Genomic DNA, 14,502 nt, shown 5'->3' on the forward strand with positions numbered 1-14,502 from the left:
ATGAGATTTTAAATAATACCGCCCCACCATGACAACAGGACCCAACCAATACCTCTGTTAAAAAGAAAGAGCAAATGCTGCGCACTACCAATCCAAGAGTGAAGAAAAAGGCAAGCAAAATAAGAAGTGGTAGCCCAGCAAAAGCATGAAAAGGCCTACACAAAGGTAACTGTTGGGTCCCCCTGCCATGGGTGGGCAGAAGCAGCACTATACAACATATACTTGTATAATATGAACAAATTATGTTGGTTACATGTACATCAATAAACTAGACCAGGGATTTTCTACACAAAACAAAAATCCCACCCAAACACCCCCTCAACAGTCAACACACCCATCCCCCAAACATGCAGACAAGTGACAAAACAAAACACAGATAACATTCCCATATCACAGTGCAAATAAAAAACACACAATGATCTTTGAAAATTACATCCCATTAAAAACCAAGATCAAAGGAAAATTTCTTAAAATGATTACCCAGTTTTCCTTTGCTTTCTGCAATTTTATATTCTGTGCCAAATTTAACTTTCACCATGTTCTTGTAAGCTTGAAAACTAGGGTTGACATCCTGAAATTTGCATCTATGAATATAATATTTCAAACATAAAACAAGAAAGTTGATGGCATTTTTATGCAGAATCTTCAACATCCAAACCAAACATTTTCTGAAAATTTGAGAATCCAAAACACTCACCGGTTTTACTTTCGATCCAGGCACTCAAGCTATCCCACAAACAAGTAATTTTTTCACATTCACAAAACAAATGCACCAGGGTCTCATCATTTTTTTACAAAAACAACAAAATGGAGAATCGGTTCTACCAATCTTATGAAGAAATTTATTAGTACAAACAGCTCTATGAAAAACCTTAAAGTAAAATGCTCTCATCTGAGTTTCAATACTGCAAGTAAAGTTGTTATCATGAATTTTACTCCACTCAATATCATCATCAAGATTCAAGGCATCAATCCAAAATAGTTCAGTGTTTACAGGGCTGTACTTTGCTTTCAAAATATTGTAAGAACACTTGGTAATTTTGCCATTTTCAAACAAAGTAGCAACTATGTTATCAAAAATATTCACCTGAACCGTTTTGGGACTGTAGAACCAATCAATTAAAATACCGTTCATAAGTGAGTTGTATTTTCTTCTGTCCCTAATAGAGATATCAAATTCCATAACAAGATCTTCAAATGTTTTCACAAAGTTATGTCCTCTATTAAGGTCATTCAGAGTGCAAATACCATGTTCAAACCAATCCTGATAAAAAAAGAACTTCTTAGTTTTAAGACGCACCTTCCGGTTCCACCAAATGGAGTTCTGAAGATGATAATCATTGTACCCAAGGTTCTCTTTCACCTTATCTCTGAACAAATACCAAACCCTGAGGGATTCAGCTAACTGTGAATTTTTTAGCAAAGCAAGAACACAATTTGGCGCATCAGCTTTCCATAAAACTGTAGTATCGTTATGAAATACCTGAAGAACCTGTGTCTCTGTGGACTTTTCTTGATCTTTATCTTTTTAAATCTTATCTCTTCTTACATGATAACGCCCACCGACGTTTCTCTGTGAATTTCCATCAAAATCTGAGATTTTGTTTTTAACAAGGAGGACAGTCCTGCTCGCTTGGCCTTTGTCCAGCGTAGAAGAATCCATGTTGTTTTTTTATTTGGTAAGCTTAAGTTAAAAACACCTGTCAACTCAAGTGTCATGACTGTATCTACCTCCAGTCGATTTTGGCACTAGCTGTGAAGTTCAGCGTGTTATTTATTTATTTTTTCTGCGTTACTTGACAAGCAGCTTATGGTAACCTTGGTATTTTCTTGTCAACCTAACCCTATACCCCCCAATTACTGTAGATGTCGATTGACAGGATAGTCCAGTCATCCTAGGACCTAGTCAACAACAGGTTACTGCTTAATTAACTGTGTCTGTGTAACAACAACAGGTTACCTGGCGTCCCATAGCCACTTTTGTTACTTGGTACGTGTACATACTTTTATGTGTGTGATCAATGTGCCGCATATGTACACGCAAGAAACCACGCTATAGGCCAAGTAAAAAAGATAACATATAATAATAATAATAATAATAATAAGCATTTGTAATGCGCCATCAATCTAGTAGAACTATTCCGAGGCGCAGACATGAAAAACAAGTAAGTATAATAAACATTAACATACTTATAAGTACAAATACAATTAAACATTAAAATATATATACATCAGTTATGATTGGTATGCTTTGCTCCCGGGGGGGTCACTCCCATTGTGGCCTGTACACCATCCGCGATAATGAAAACGCGTAAAAAGGGTCGTTTTTTCGTGGGTAGGCACGATACGCGTTTAGGGTGTCAAAAACATGAAAAATTGGAAAAAAAGGGTAGCAAAATTGCAATTTCTAAATACGCGGAAATGAAATTTAGGGTATGAAATTTGATGTTATGAATGAAATCCCTGTTTAGGGTGTCGTTTTAGCCAAGGGTTAAATCCTTGTTTAGGGTGCTTTTCAAAAGTTGATTATCGCGGATGGTGTACAGGCCACAATGTGAGTGACCCCCAGGGCTTTGCTAAATAAATAAGTCTTTAACAAGTTCTTAAAAGTCTGAAAACAATCACAGTTTCTTATATTCATACATAAAATGTATGTATATCGATTAGGGGGCTGTGCAATAATTATGACTTTTCATTTGAACTGGTTTGCTTCTTTGTCAAGTATTGTCGCTCCCTTCCAATCTATAACATGGTTTTCGGCAGGGATGTGGTTCATAATTAGTGATTTGTTGAATTCTGAGGTAGGTTCTTTCCGTCTTGCCCGGGTGTATTTCTTGGTTCTGCTTTCTCTGCATCTTTTGGTGTTCCTTCAACCGTGTGCCAAACGCTCTCTCTGTCTTCCAAACCTCCCAAGTCAAATCTAAGTAAAGAAGAGAGACAGGCGGTTAAAGATCTAAAGAAAGAAGATTCCATCATTACTTTGCCCGCCGATAAGGGGAGAGCCACTGTTATTTTAGACAAAGATGAGTACAATTAGAAGGTCAACAACTTGCTCGGTGATACAAAAACTTATCAGGAGTTGCCATCAGACCCAACACAAAGCTTGTAGCCATTCTTTCTAGACTAAATGAGGAAGATAAGATCACGTTTGGAAAATATAAACAGTTATACCCGACTGCCGAGAATATTCCCAGGCTGTACTGCACTCCCAAAATCCACAAACCAAATGCACCCCTCAGACCCATAGTGGACTACACATCTACGATTGGCTATGCCACATCGAGATGGCTTGCGGATATCCTAGCCCCTATGGTAGGGAACACAGTGCATCATGTTAAGAACTCAAGTCATCTTGCAGAAGAGCTTGTGGATATTCTCATAGACGAAGGGGACATACTTAATTCCCACGACGTAGTCGCGTTATTTACTTGCATTCCCATCAGCAAAGTATTAGAAATAGTGAAGGAAAGAGTCAATAAAGAACGCTGGCTCAAAGACTACAACCAATCGCAAATTCGCAAGGTTTCAATCTGACTGCGGAGGATGTAGTTGAGCTCTTAGACTTTATTTTGCACATACTTTACGTTTCGCGGTAAGATTTTTAGACAACGCTTCGGAGCGGCGATGGGTAGCCCGGTATCCCCATTAGCAGCCAACATCTACATGGAATACTTAGAGCAAGCAGCCATCATGACAGCCCCCATTGAATGTAAGCCCAAGTTATGGAAAAGATACGTCGACGGAAGTAGTAGCCAAAGACGCAGTTAAGCCGCTTAGCGCTTACTGACCATCTCAACCAAGTATGATATGCAGTCAATAAAATTCACTTTTGAGGAGGTAGTCGACGGAAAGATACCATTCTTGGATACGCTTATCGTTCGCTGCGAAAATGTATCCATACAGCTCTTAGTCTATCGGAAAGCCACACACACCAACCCAGCGGTCGAATTCGATGGTATCACATCGCATTTTGCGATGCAATTTCCATCAACTGCTATGCACTTTTCCAAAATGCATCGCTAAAAGTGCTATACATAAATTTGAGCTAAATTTCACGTCGCACTTGCCTCAAAAGTCCGGGCAAAAGTCCCCCAATGCATCGCTATTTGCGAGCCAAATTCCGTGACACGTCGCATTTACCTCAAAACACATCTGGATGATCTGGAATTCCCCGAAAAACAAAAACATCAAGCGCAGTCGGTATTTGCTCATTCTCGTTACATCTTAGATAATTATGCTGTATCAATTTACATTGCAAAAATAAGACAAATCAATGTTGCTCACAGCACCGAGACAGCACTCTTGGCTGTTCATAATACCATCCTCAGAGCTATTGATGACAACAGGGCTGTCTTTGTGGTGTTACTGGACTTGACTGCCGCATTTGATACGGTGGATCACCGTATTCTGTTGCAGCGGTTGAGCCAAGAATTTGGCATCATTGGTGATGCCCATAGAGTGTTCCATCCAGTCCTACCTTGAAAATCGCAGTAGTCAGGTCTTTGTGAAGGGATGCTATTCTGATAGGGTTCATCTGCCTTATGGTGTCCCCCAGGGATCGGTCATTGGCCCGATATTGTTCACCTATTACACTCATGCCATCAGGGAACATTATTCGTAATCATGGCCTCCAATATCACCTCTATGCTGATGATGTTCAGCTGATTATCACCTTTAATCCTGCCATCCCGGGTGATGCAGCTTGTGCCTTGTTCAAACTTTCCAACTGCATCCATGAGCTACAAACTTGGCTCACCAGTAACAAGCTCAAGCTCAATATGGCGAAGACTGAGTTTTTACTGCCTCTTCTGATTATCACTACATTAATCTCAAGCATCTCACCCTTTATTTGGATGGGTTGGAGATCTCTGTATCTTCATCCATAAAGAATTAGGGGTCATTTTTGACCATGACATGAAGATGTCCAGTTATGTTGCACATTTGTCCAAAACTTTGAACTGGCAGATTGGTAATATTTGGAGGATTAGGCGATTCCTAAGTTTTGATGCGTGTACCAATGCGGTTAGGACTCTTGTCCTGTCCAAGATTGATTACTGCTCCTCCTTGCTTAATGGCATCTCCCAGAAAAACCTCACCCGCCTACAGCTTCTCCAGAACAAGTGCGCCAGACTCATTTTCAGAGAACCAAAATATACGCATACTTCTCCTTTGCTTCATAGTCTGCACTGGCTTCCAGTTGCTAAACGTGTCCAGTTCCGCACTCTCGTCCATGTTTATAAGGTTCTTGCTTCATCTACACCTGAATACCTGTCGTCCATCCTTCACACCCGTCATTCTGGGTACTCTTTGCGCTCTACTGCTGCCACTTGTCTTTCCATTCCAAGATCCCACAAGTTGGCTGGTGACAGAGCATTTTCCATCATTGCCCCTGTTCTATGGAATGGCTTGCCTTCCCACATTCGTGACTCTCCCAATGTCCAAACTTTCAAAAAGAACCTTAAAACTCACCTTTTCACCTAATGTTTCCTCCCTCTTGCATTTTTCCTTTTCCATAGCGCTTTGTTTCTTCATTTAAAAAGCGCTCTCTAAATCTGTGTATTATTATTATTATATTGCGGAATCTGTCGTGGTTGATTGCTTATGTCATGCTTATGTTTACTAGCGTTACTCCCCCCAATTACGCGAGAGAATGTCGCCATTGCACGCACTAACTATACACAAAATCATAACACGTGTTCCTGGTGAAGGGAGTTACCAAAACCATAAGATCGGCGACCTTCAGAAGCTTGCAATATTTTTACGGGGATGAGATAATGTCGAGATAATGTTGAACAAAAATTAGGTGAAGAGTTTACTGAAGACCTAATCTGGTTTATCGTTTTTGAAGGTTTTTTTCATCTGTGGTATTTTTGCTGTTCTTTATGGTCGTGGAGCGACTTTACCAGGTTTGCAAAATTGCAACATTATTTTTCAATGCTCATTCCTCGCGGTAAAAGTATAGTTCTACCCTTTTTTCAAATGCTATGATCCTGCTTCGTGCATATAATTATATTTACTAATTGCCCTCAATATATAGCCGAGATTTGATGACAATGACAGAAGTTGTAGATGCTACGCATTTTTCTTTTTTTTGCATAGCAAAATAACTGCTATGCAAAATTTGGAAACTGCTATACAAACATGTGTTTTGTATCGCACAAACAGCTATGCAATAAAATTGACTGAATTCGAACCCTGCACCAACCAGTACCTGAACTTCAAGTCCCACCACCCCCTTCACCAAAAACTTGGTGTAGTTCGCACACTGCTTGACAGGAAAGACAAAATTGTCACGGAAGATCAGGATAAGGAAGAGGAGGAGAAGATAATTAAAGGTGCTCTAAAACAGTGTGGGTACCCGGACTTGTGTGTGGAAAAAGTCAAGAGTAAAATGGCCACCCCCAAGCAAAAAGCAAAGAAATCTAGTAAAGACGACAGTGAAAAATACAGAGGTTTGGTGACGCTACAGTATGTAGAAGGGGTGTCCGAGCGTGTTGCTAGAATCATGAAATCGTACAACATTCATGCCGCAATGAAACCCCACAGTACATTACGCAATCTTCTTGTCCATCCCAAAGATAAATGCGAACCACACAACTCTACCGACGTCATTTACTCAATTCCGTGCAAAAACTGTGATCTTACTTACATAGATGAAACCGGCAGAAAATTCGGTAAACGCTTAGAGACGAACACAGAAATGATGCAGAGAAATTTGCTACCAACATCCGCACTAAAGCCAACAGGAAAGCATCGCAGTCAACCATCCACAAATCAGCGATAACTGACCATGTTGTGGACAATAATCATGTCATCAATTGGGATGAGGCAAAGATCGTTGGTAAAGAGAGTGATAAATACACAAGATGGATAAAGGAGGCCATCACCATCAGAAAACAAGGCACCACAATGAACCGAGACAAGGGCCAGTACAACCTAAGTCACATCTTTGACGACCTGTTGATGGAAAAATCGTCTGGCAACTCCGTTGCCAAGCAGCGATCAACAACAGCTGTTCAACGATCATCACATCAACAGTAGCATTGAGAAAGATAGCTGGTAGCTATCGAAACGGCTGCACGTAAGTGTGTTTTACCTGGACTAGTATATATGAAAAAATATACAGTGTAGTACATGTATTAAACCCAGGGTTGCAACTCGCCTTCTTGGTGATCTTATTGCAATTGCAGTGGTCGCTCCATTGGAGATTGTATGAGATGGTGGGGGGGGGGTTCTCAAGTTGCTGCCTAAGGATAATAATTTGGACGATGCTTGGTGTTAATCTGCATGAGCCACATAGATGACCATGCAGTCAGGGAGGGGATCTCTCTGTAGGATAGATCATATTATTATGGCTTTAATTGACAGCATTAACTTCATAGTTGATGTTTTTCTTTTCACTCTGGTACAGAATGATTTTCAAGATGGCTTCTCTAGCAGCTAATCCACCCAGAGGTTTCCATGTTCAGTACATTGATGACATTGCTGTCTTGGTACTCAATAATACAGAGAATAGATTCAATGTGAACAGTGTGCAGCAACTCTTAGATGCCTTGGATGAAGTAGAAAGGTATGGGTTGTGGTGACACCTTGCTTTTTTTTCTAGTGGAGAGTTCAAAATTAAATTTTGGGAGGGAAATGATCAGGAAATTTGCCTAAATTTTGACATTTTTGCCGACAATAGCTCAGTGTTCTAACTGGGGGAATAAAACTGCCCGACCCTCGTATGGAAAAAAGTGACAAAGGAAATTTATCATTTTTGTGGAAAGTATATCACTGAAATCTAATGTATCTGTGACTGTCCCTCCAAGGCTCTAAATACCAGGACAAATTGACCAGAAGTTGTAATCTGCATATATTCTTTTCATACAACTGTCATATAACTTTGACTCATTTAGAGTTATAATATTTGCTGCAATTCCATTTGTTTTGGTAAAGTAATTTGAGTAGCGTAAGGGTCATGGGAACAATTTAGAAATTTGGTGCCCCCTCTGGCCCCGGTAATCCCCTGATCAGAATCCTTGAAAAAATTATAATGCTGTTATTTTCAGGAATGATTCGGCTAATGCACTGGTGATTACTGGTATAGGGAAATTCTTCAGCAATGGTCTAGATCTTGATTGGCTCACACAACAACCTCCTGATGTGGGCTTGAAATTCTTTGGCATGTTAAAGGAAATGAACTTGAAGCTGGCAACATTCCCTGTACCCACAATTGCAGCTTTAAATGGTACGTATTGGCATCAAAATTGGATAAAGGAGGCTGCGTAGTCTTGGTATGCATCAAGCAAAGTGTTTTTAGAAAGGTTTACAGACCTGAAACTTTTCCTCTTTTCAGCTGATTTCCTCTTTTTTTTAATTCAAATTTACGGGTTTTCTTTTATTTTCAGCCTGATTTGAGCCATTTTACCCCAATTTTATGCTGTTTTTCAGCATTTTTTGAGCATTTTCAGGTTTTTTCCTCTTTTTTTAAAAAGACCTGGGTTTAAAATGCATTAGTTTTGTATGCATTTCTTAATAATAATTTTTGATGATTTTAACACAAATGATCACAAGCATCTGGCTCTGAAAAACGCCAGAAAAAAAATCAGCCAAAATCAGGATGCATATACTATGCCATCTCTAATCGCAAGAAATACAGCTTTTGACTAAATAAAGGAATTTTTAATCAAAAGATATGTTTAACATCATACAAATGTAGCAGACAGCATCCATGTCCAATCATTTGTCTCAATTTGCAGAGGTATTTTTCTGATATATTAAAATATACCAATACGACTAGGCCATTACTGCGGTGTCGCTGGCGTAAAACTGTGGTGTCCCAAGGTCGGGCGGTTTCATCAATTACTTGTTAAGCAGTATACAGACTTTTTATTGTACGTACAATATTGTATGTACAATATATGTTATTTAATCTATTGCCATTCTATTTCCAGTACTGTTTAAGTTCTAACGAATGTTTGATGACGTAAAATCGATAATATATTTCTGCTAGGTATTGTATGTAACATATTATCGATTTTTCGTCATCAAACATTCGTTAGAACTTAAACATTACTGGAAATAGAATGGCAATAGATTAAATAACGTATATATTGTACATACAATATTGTACGCATAATACTCGGAGTCTGAAGCGCTTTAGTGTGCTATACAGAATTGTACACAACAGTGATTTTCAATATACGATCATGCATTGATTGAACAAATTAAATCTCACACACTGGTACTTCTGTGGTTCCATCAATAGAGGGCCAAATACAGTACACGCTTCTCAGATTGGTGTATAGATAGCTATAGATTATCTCCACCAATTCTCGCGCTTTCTGTCTGATATGCCTCCAGTGGTCGCTGGGTCAAGGCCAAAATATGCAGTGCATCATAGGAAATGTCGACATCCAAAGCCCACGTAATACAAATACAATACAGGAACATACATCATTGTGGGTTTAAATGTCATTATAATGATTTTTACATGCGAATGCATACTAAAACAACAATTTACAATTATAGTAGATCCATTTTCTATCTATTGATCACAGGGAATCCTTTGTGGAGCTGTTTTCAACGTATTTTATTATCACACTTGCGTGGCAATTCAATAGCAGCTAGAAAAATTTGACTGCCATCGAGTAACCGCTGGCGACGCATCGTATTGTGAAACGCGAGAATTCAGCATAATTATTTAGGGCAAGAAACAAAAAATAATATTGGTGTATTATATTTTTAGGTCATGCATTACGCAGCAGGTGGTATCTTGGCATTGTTATGCGATTGTCGTGTCATGAGGACAAATAAAGGCTGGATATGCCTGCCAGAGGTGCAACTGAAATTGAAGTTCTCAACAATGATGGTGGATCTTATCAGGTACTGGCATTTTGTATGATGAGATAAAAGTTGATGCCAGAAATTACAAGTTATCCATGTAAATCAGGCATTCTCAATAGGCGGCTCGCGGGCCAGATTCAGCACACAAACCAATTGAGGTTTGCCCTTGAGCGACTTGAAATTAGAGAATAAGCGATGGGAATTTTGTTTTGCTATCCTCTAATGTGTGATAAACAACTAATATTAGTGGATGGTGGCGCAGCCGGCACTACTACGATAAAAATATTGGATCTGCTTGTCGTCTATCATAGGTAGAGGATAGTAAAAACAAAAATTCCTATCATTTATTCTCATTCTTAGTTAGTTAGTTAAATATTATTTTAATAACAGTAAAATATTTTTTACCGTTATAAAAACTCACCTTTTTCAAAAATGAATGAAACTTGTTTAGAACTTTACGTCTTTTGTTGCACGTACTGCTAGTGCGTGCGAGTATTCCGCACTACGTCTACGAATACAACACGATACATACTCGCACCTCTACAAACGTATTACGCGTTATCAACACTCATGATATTGGGGTCGTCTACAGCCTGATACATGACACCCAAAATCATGCGATTGTCCAATCAGATTATGTGTCACAAAATAGACCAATCCCACTGACTAAGAATGTACAGTAAACCTTAGTCCAAATGGTCATTATAAAATGGTTAAAGTTAGTGTTTATATTAGGTTAGGGTTAGGATAGTGTAAGGCCGGGGTTAAAGTCAGAGTTTGGATGAGAATCAGGGTTAGGTTTATGATGGCCAGAGAGAGAGAGAGGATATTTATGTTTGCTTTCACTACCCAGTACCCATCAATAATTCTGGTGCTTGTTTATTTGCTTGTTTCAGATTAAAGGCTCCATCACCACAAGTGTCAAGAGACATGATGATATATGGAAAACGTTATACGTCGGATGAGGCACTCAAAGTTGGTCTTGTAGAGGCTGTATGTGAAGAATCACAGCTACTGGATTGTGCATGTAAACTGGCAAAACAATGCATAGGTAAGAGAGGCCAACAGAGTTTACTGTGGGATTTACTGAGAAATGGATGGAGGAATTGTGTAATCTTTCCTTCCTTCCACTGCCAACCTGGAGAGGAGTCACCCACCCGGGAGAGGCCTAGCTACACCACTGGATAAATTTTTGATAAACTTTTAATACAAATTGATACATGTAAATGTGTATCAGAAAATATAATAATTGGGACTTATCATCAACAGGAGCGTAGCTAGGTTGTGTAGTGTCCGGGGCAACTGCTCCCCCTTCTCCAAGGCCGGAAACAGCTGATCTGCTCCTATATTATAATTACTATTCCTGAACAAATTGTGTGTAATTTGGTCATAATCAAGGTGAAACAGTCTCTTTAAATGCTCCCAGAAATTTGACTCTCACTTGACTTTGGAAGAGACGGGGATGTATGGACAGCAGTTGAAAACTAGGGGTCTTTCAGTGAGAGCCTACATTGTAGACACCGAAAAAGGGAGCTCTTTCAATGAGAAGGCCCCCCCAAAAGGGGGTCTTTCCGTGAGACTGGGGAAAATCTTGCCAAAACAAGGGTCATTCAGTGAGAGTGGGAAAAATTTTGGGTCAAAATATAAAAGTTGATACAAAATTTTCAAAAATTTATCAAATTTTGCAAAGTTTTTGTAAAATTTGAACAATTTTGAAAAAAGGGGTCTTTTGGTGACCGGAAAACAAAAAAAGGGGGGTCATTGGGTGAGAGGGAGTTCAGTAAAACAAAAACCGGGGTCATTGGGTGGGAGGGAGTTGAGAAATGGGGGTCAATGTGGCCGCACATCCCCATCACCTATTTTTAGTGACTGCCCCCAGGCTCTCACTGTATGGAGGGGCGCTGAATTGCTCGGATTGATTTATGTATGGTCGATTCGGCACCCCTTTCAAGACAGCACCTGTAGAACATGCCCCCTTGCCATGCCCCTGATCATCAAATATTGGTGCTCAAGGCACTGTTGTGGAGAACATTTCAAAGCAGCTGCAACACAAGATGTTTTGGAAAAGACAGGAATTTCAGATGAGATCAAATCAATATTATATGCAATTATGATGGATGAGGAATAGCGGCAAAATAAGGAAATCATTTTGCGTCTTTGGTGGGTCCCATGCTCATCTTGGTGGTGGTTCTAAAGGTGACAATAAATGGGATTGAAAATGTGCATGGGAACCCCACCAACTAGAGCAAAAAAATTGGGAAATTTCGATCAGTTCTGACCGCCAATTGAATTGGTAATATACAATTTCTTGACTTAGGCTGCATTTTGCTTGATAAGGTCACAATTATTCTTTGCTTTCTTTCAGGTAAAAATGGATTAGACCGCGTCATGTTGAAGACAATGAAGATGGATCTGTATGGGACGATACTGGAGAAGTCAGCCTTGAAGGATGAGGAAGTTATACGAGATGAGAGAGTAGGAAAGATGGATGCCTACAACAAGGCTGCTACATCAAAGCTATAATGTATGTTATATATTCACAGATTAAAAATAAATTGATTTAGTTCGGGCCATGCCTAGTACAATGTGAAATCCAGGAAGCTCCTTATCCAGGGAATTTTGAGCTTTGGGGAAATGTTTACTATTGGAAGGTAATCTTCTTTACTCAAGTAAAGAAATACACAAATTGTTAGAAATATTGCTGCTGTTGAGGGAAATGTAGCTTACATTCCTGCAAAGTCTACATTTTTCCTATAGTCTATATATCTACCTCGAGTCACAGGAACTAGCTTTGAAGTTCAGCATTTGCTGCGTTGGCTTAGTGTGGTTTCTTGCGTGTACATATGCGATGTGTTGATCGCGTGTGCAAAAGTATGTACACACACCAACTAACGTGGAACACGCTAAACTTAAAAGCTAGTGCCAGTGACTTGAGGTAGATATATAAACTATAGGCCTGGCGGGCTGGTGATGGCATATTTTAGTAGAACAATTTTGATAGCATTTTCATGATATACGGTAATAGCAGACTACTATGCAACCTTCAAATTGTGTAGCATTTTGCTATGCAATACCAGCTAAAATATGCACTGGCTTTCCGGGCTTGAATTTGGCACTTTTGGGTTTGCGATTGAGAGCTATACAATGTATATGAGCTGGGCATGTAATAATACGCAGTGGTGTACCGGGTAAAATTTTCCAGGAGTGAGGGGACAAAATTACAAGCATATTATATAAGTGTTAATCTGGGCAGTTGAAATGCTGGTGGACAAAGATGGGTCAATATGGGCCACAGGGAATTGATCAAAAAGTATGGATATATGCAATTTTATGTTGTAAAAAATCTGCCTTTTTTGTGGTCCAAGTATTTTTTGGTGTATACCAGGCCAGATTTCAATTTCACACTATTTTTGGACAAAATAAAGGTCAATTTTGTGTTTACAGGACCAATTTTCAATTGTATTCTAGGGGGGGTTAGGGGGTTGAAAATTTCTTTTGGGCCATTTGGGAGTTGAGTTAGCAAACCAACTCATTTGGGAGCTTTAAAATAAAGTAAAATTAACGGAGTATTTCGTGATCCTAGCATCCTCTTTTTATGACATATTTCAGTAGATATCCACGAAAAAAGCTTATTCCCAAAATTTCAGGTGATTCTGATTTTGCGTTTGTGAGTTATGCATGATTATGTGTATTACACTGCTCCATCAGCATGCATGTATTTTAGGGGGGCTTTGGGGGCGCCAGCCCCCTGGGGTAAAAGCAGGGGCGGCAAAAACGAAGGGGCGGCAGAAGAAGAAGGGGCGGCAAAAAGAATTAGTAAAGAAAAAAGGGTGGAAACAATTGTGAAAAGTATAAAAAAATTTGGGAAAATTGTACTATACACCAAAATGTGTTGCTTTCAGGGCGCTAGCGCTGATATATATATTTTTTTTGGGTCAACCTTTTCGGGCTGTTGAAGGGGCGGCAAAATTGAATTTTCTTCAGCCCCCCGGGGTAGGGGTGGCCACGGTACGCCACTGATCGGATTGTCCTTCTGATATCAAATAATTTTGATATATGGGGTCATTTCTGGCATCATTTCGAGAGTTCAACCTAAAATAACACTTGCTCACTGCCATTCAGCAGGTCCAAATTATTAAAAATACATCGGTGATCAACTTTTACTGAAAAATGCTTCAACAATTTTATACAAGCACATATATGAAATTTTCCTCTAGACTACACCCCATGTTTTAAACACAAAAATCTCCTTTAGAAAACCTCATATTTCCAATATATTATAGAATCAAAATTTTGGGGGATTTTTTGTGACTTTTGCTTTTTGACCCTCACACATGTGTTGGGCTTATGTTATCATCCAAATGGTTGTTTGTTTGTTTGTTTCTTTCTTTCTTTGGCTGTCCAGGCGGAAACCAATTCATTAATCCACTGTGCAGCTTCAACGCAATAACCGATCAACCTTGATATGGTGATAGGATATGGTGGCCTGATGTGCTGTATAAGTTTTGTGTCATCTTATTTGCTTATTTATGAATATTAATGAGCTTATTTGCATATTGCATATTATTTGTATTTACAGACCTCTATTATTTACACACCTTTGTGTGGGTCCACCTTAATTACGAATAACATAATTCTAGTTTATATATGTAGCTATATGTGACACGATCTGGT

The 14,502-nt window shown here is 39.2% G+C and overlaps 1 protein-coding gene across 1 annotated transcript; it reads left to right on the top strand.

Moving 5' to 3' along the window:
- Window positions 1-1,546: 1,546 nt before the first annotated feature.
- Window positions 1,547-13,941, top strand: LOC140135599 (uncharacterized). The gene is given in 7 exon segments (XM_072157141.1): window positions 1,547-1,679; window positions 7,412-7,570; window positions 8,052-8,230; window positions 9,731-9,738; window positions 9,740-9,867; window positions 10,725-10,879; window positions 12,194-13,941. Coding segments are annotated over 6 exon segments (786 nt in total). The 5' UTR covers window positions 1,547-1,679; window position 7,412; the 3' UTR covers window positions 12,352-13,941.
- The last annotated feature ends 561 nt before the right edge of the window (window positions 13,942-14,502 follow it).

Source organism: Amphiura filiformis, chromosome 16, assembly GCF_039555335.1.
Source record: "Amphiura filiformis chromosome 16, Afil_fr2py, whole genome shotgun sequence".
Lineage (NCBI taxonomy): Eukaryota > Metazoa > Echinodermata > Ophiuroidea > Amphilepidida > Amphiuridae > Amphiura > Amphiura filiformis.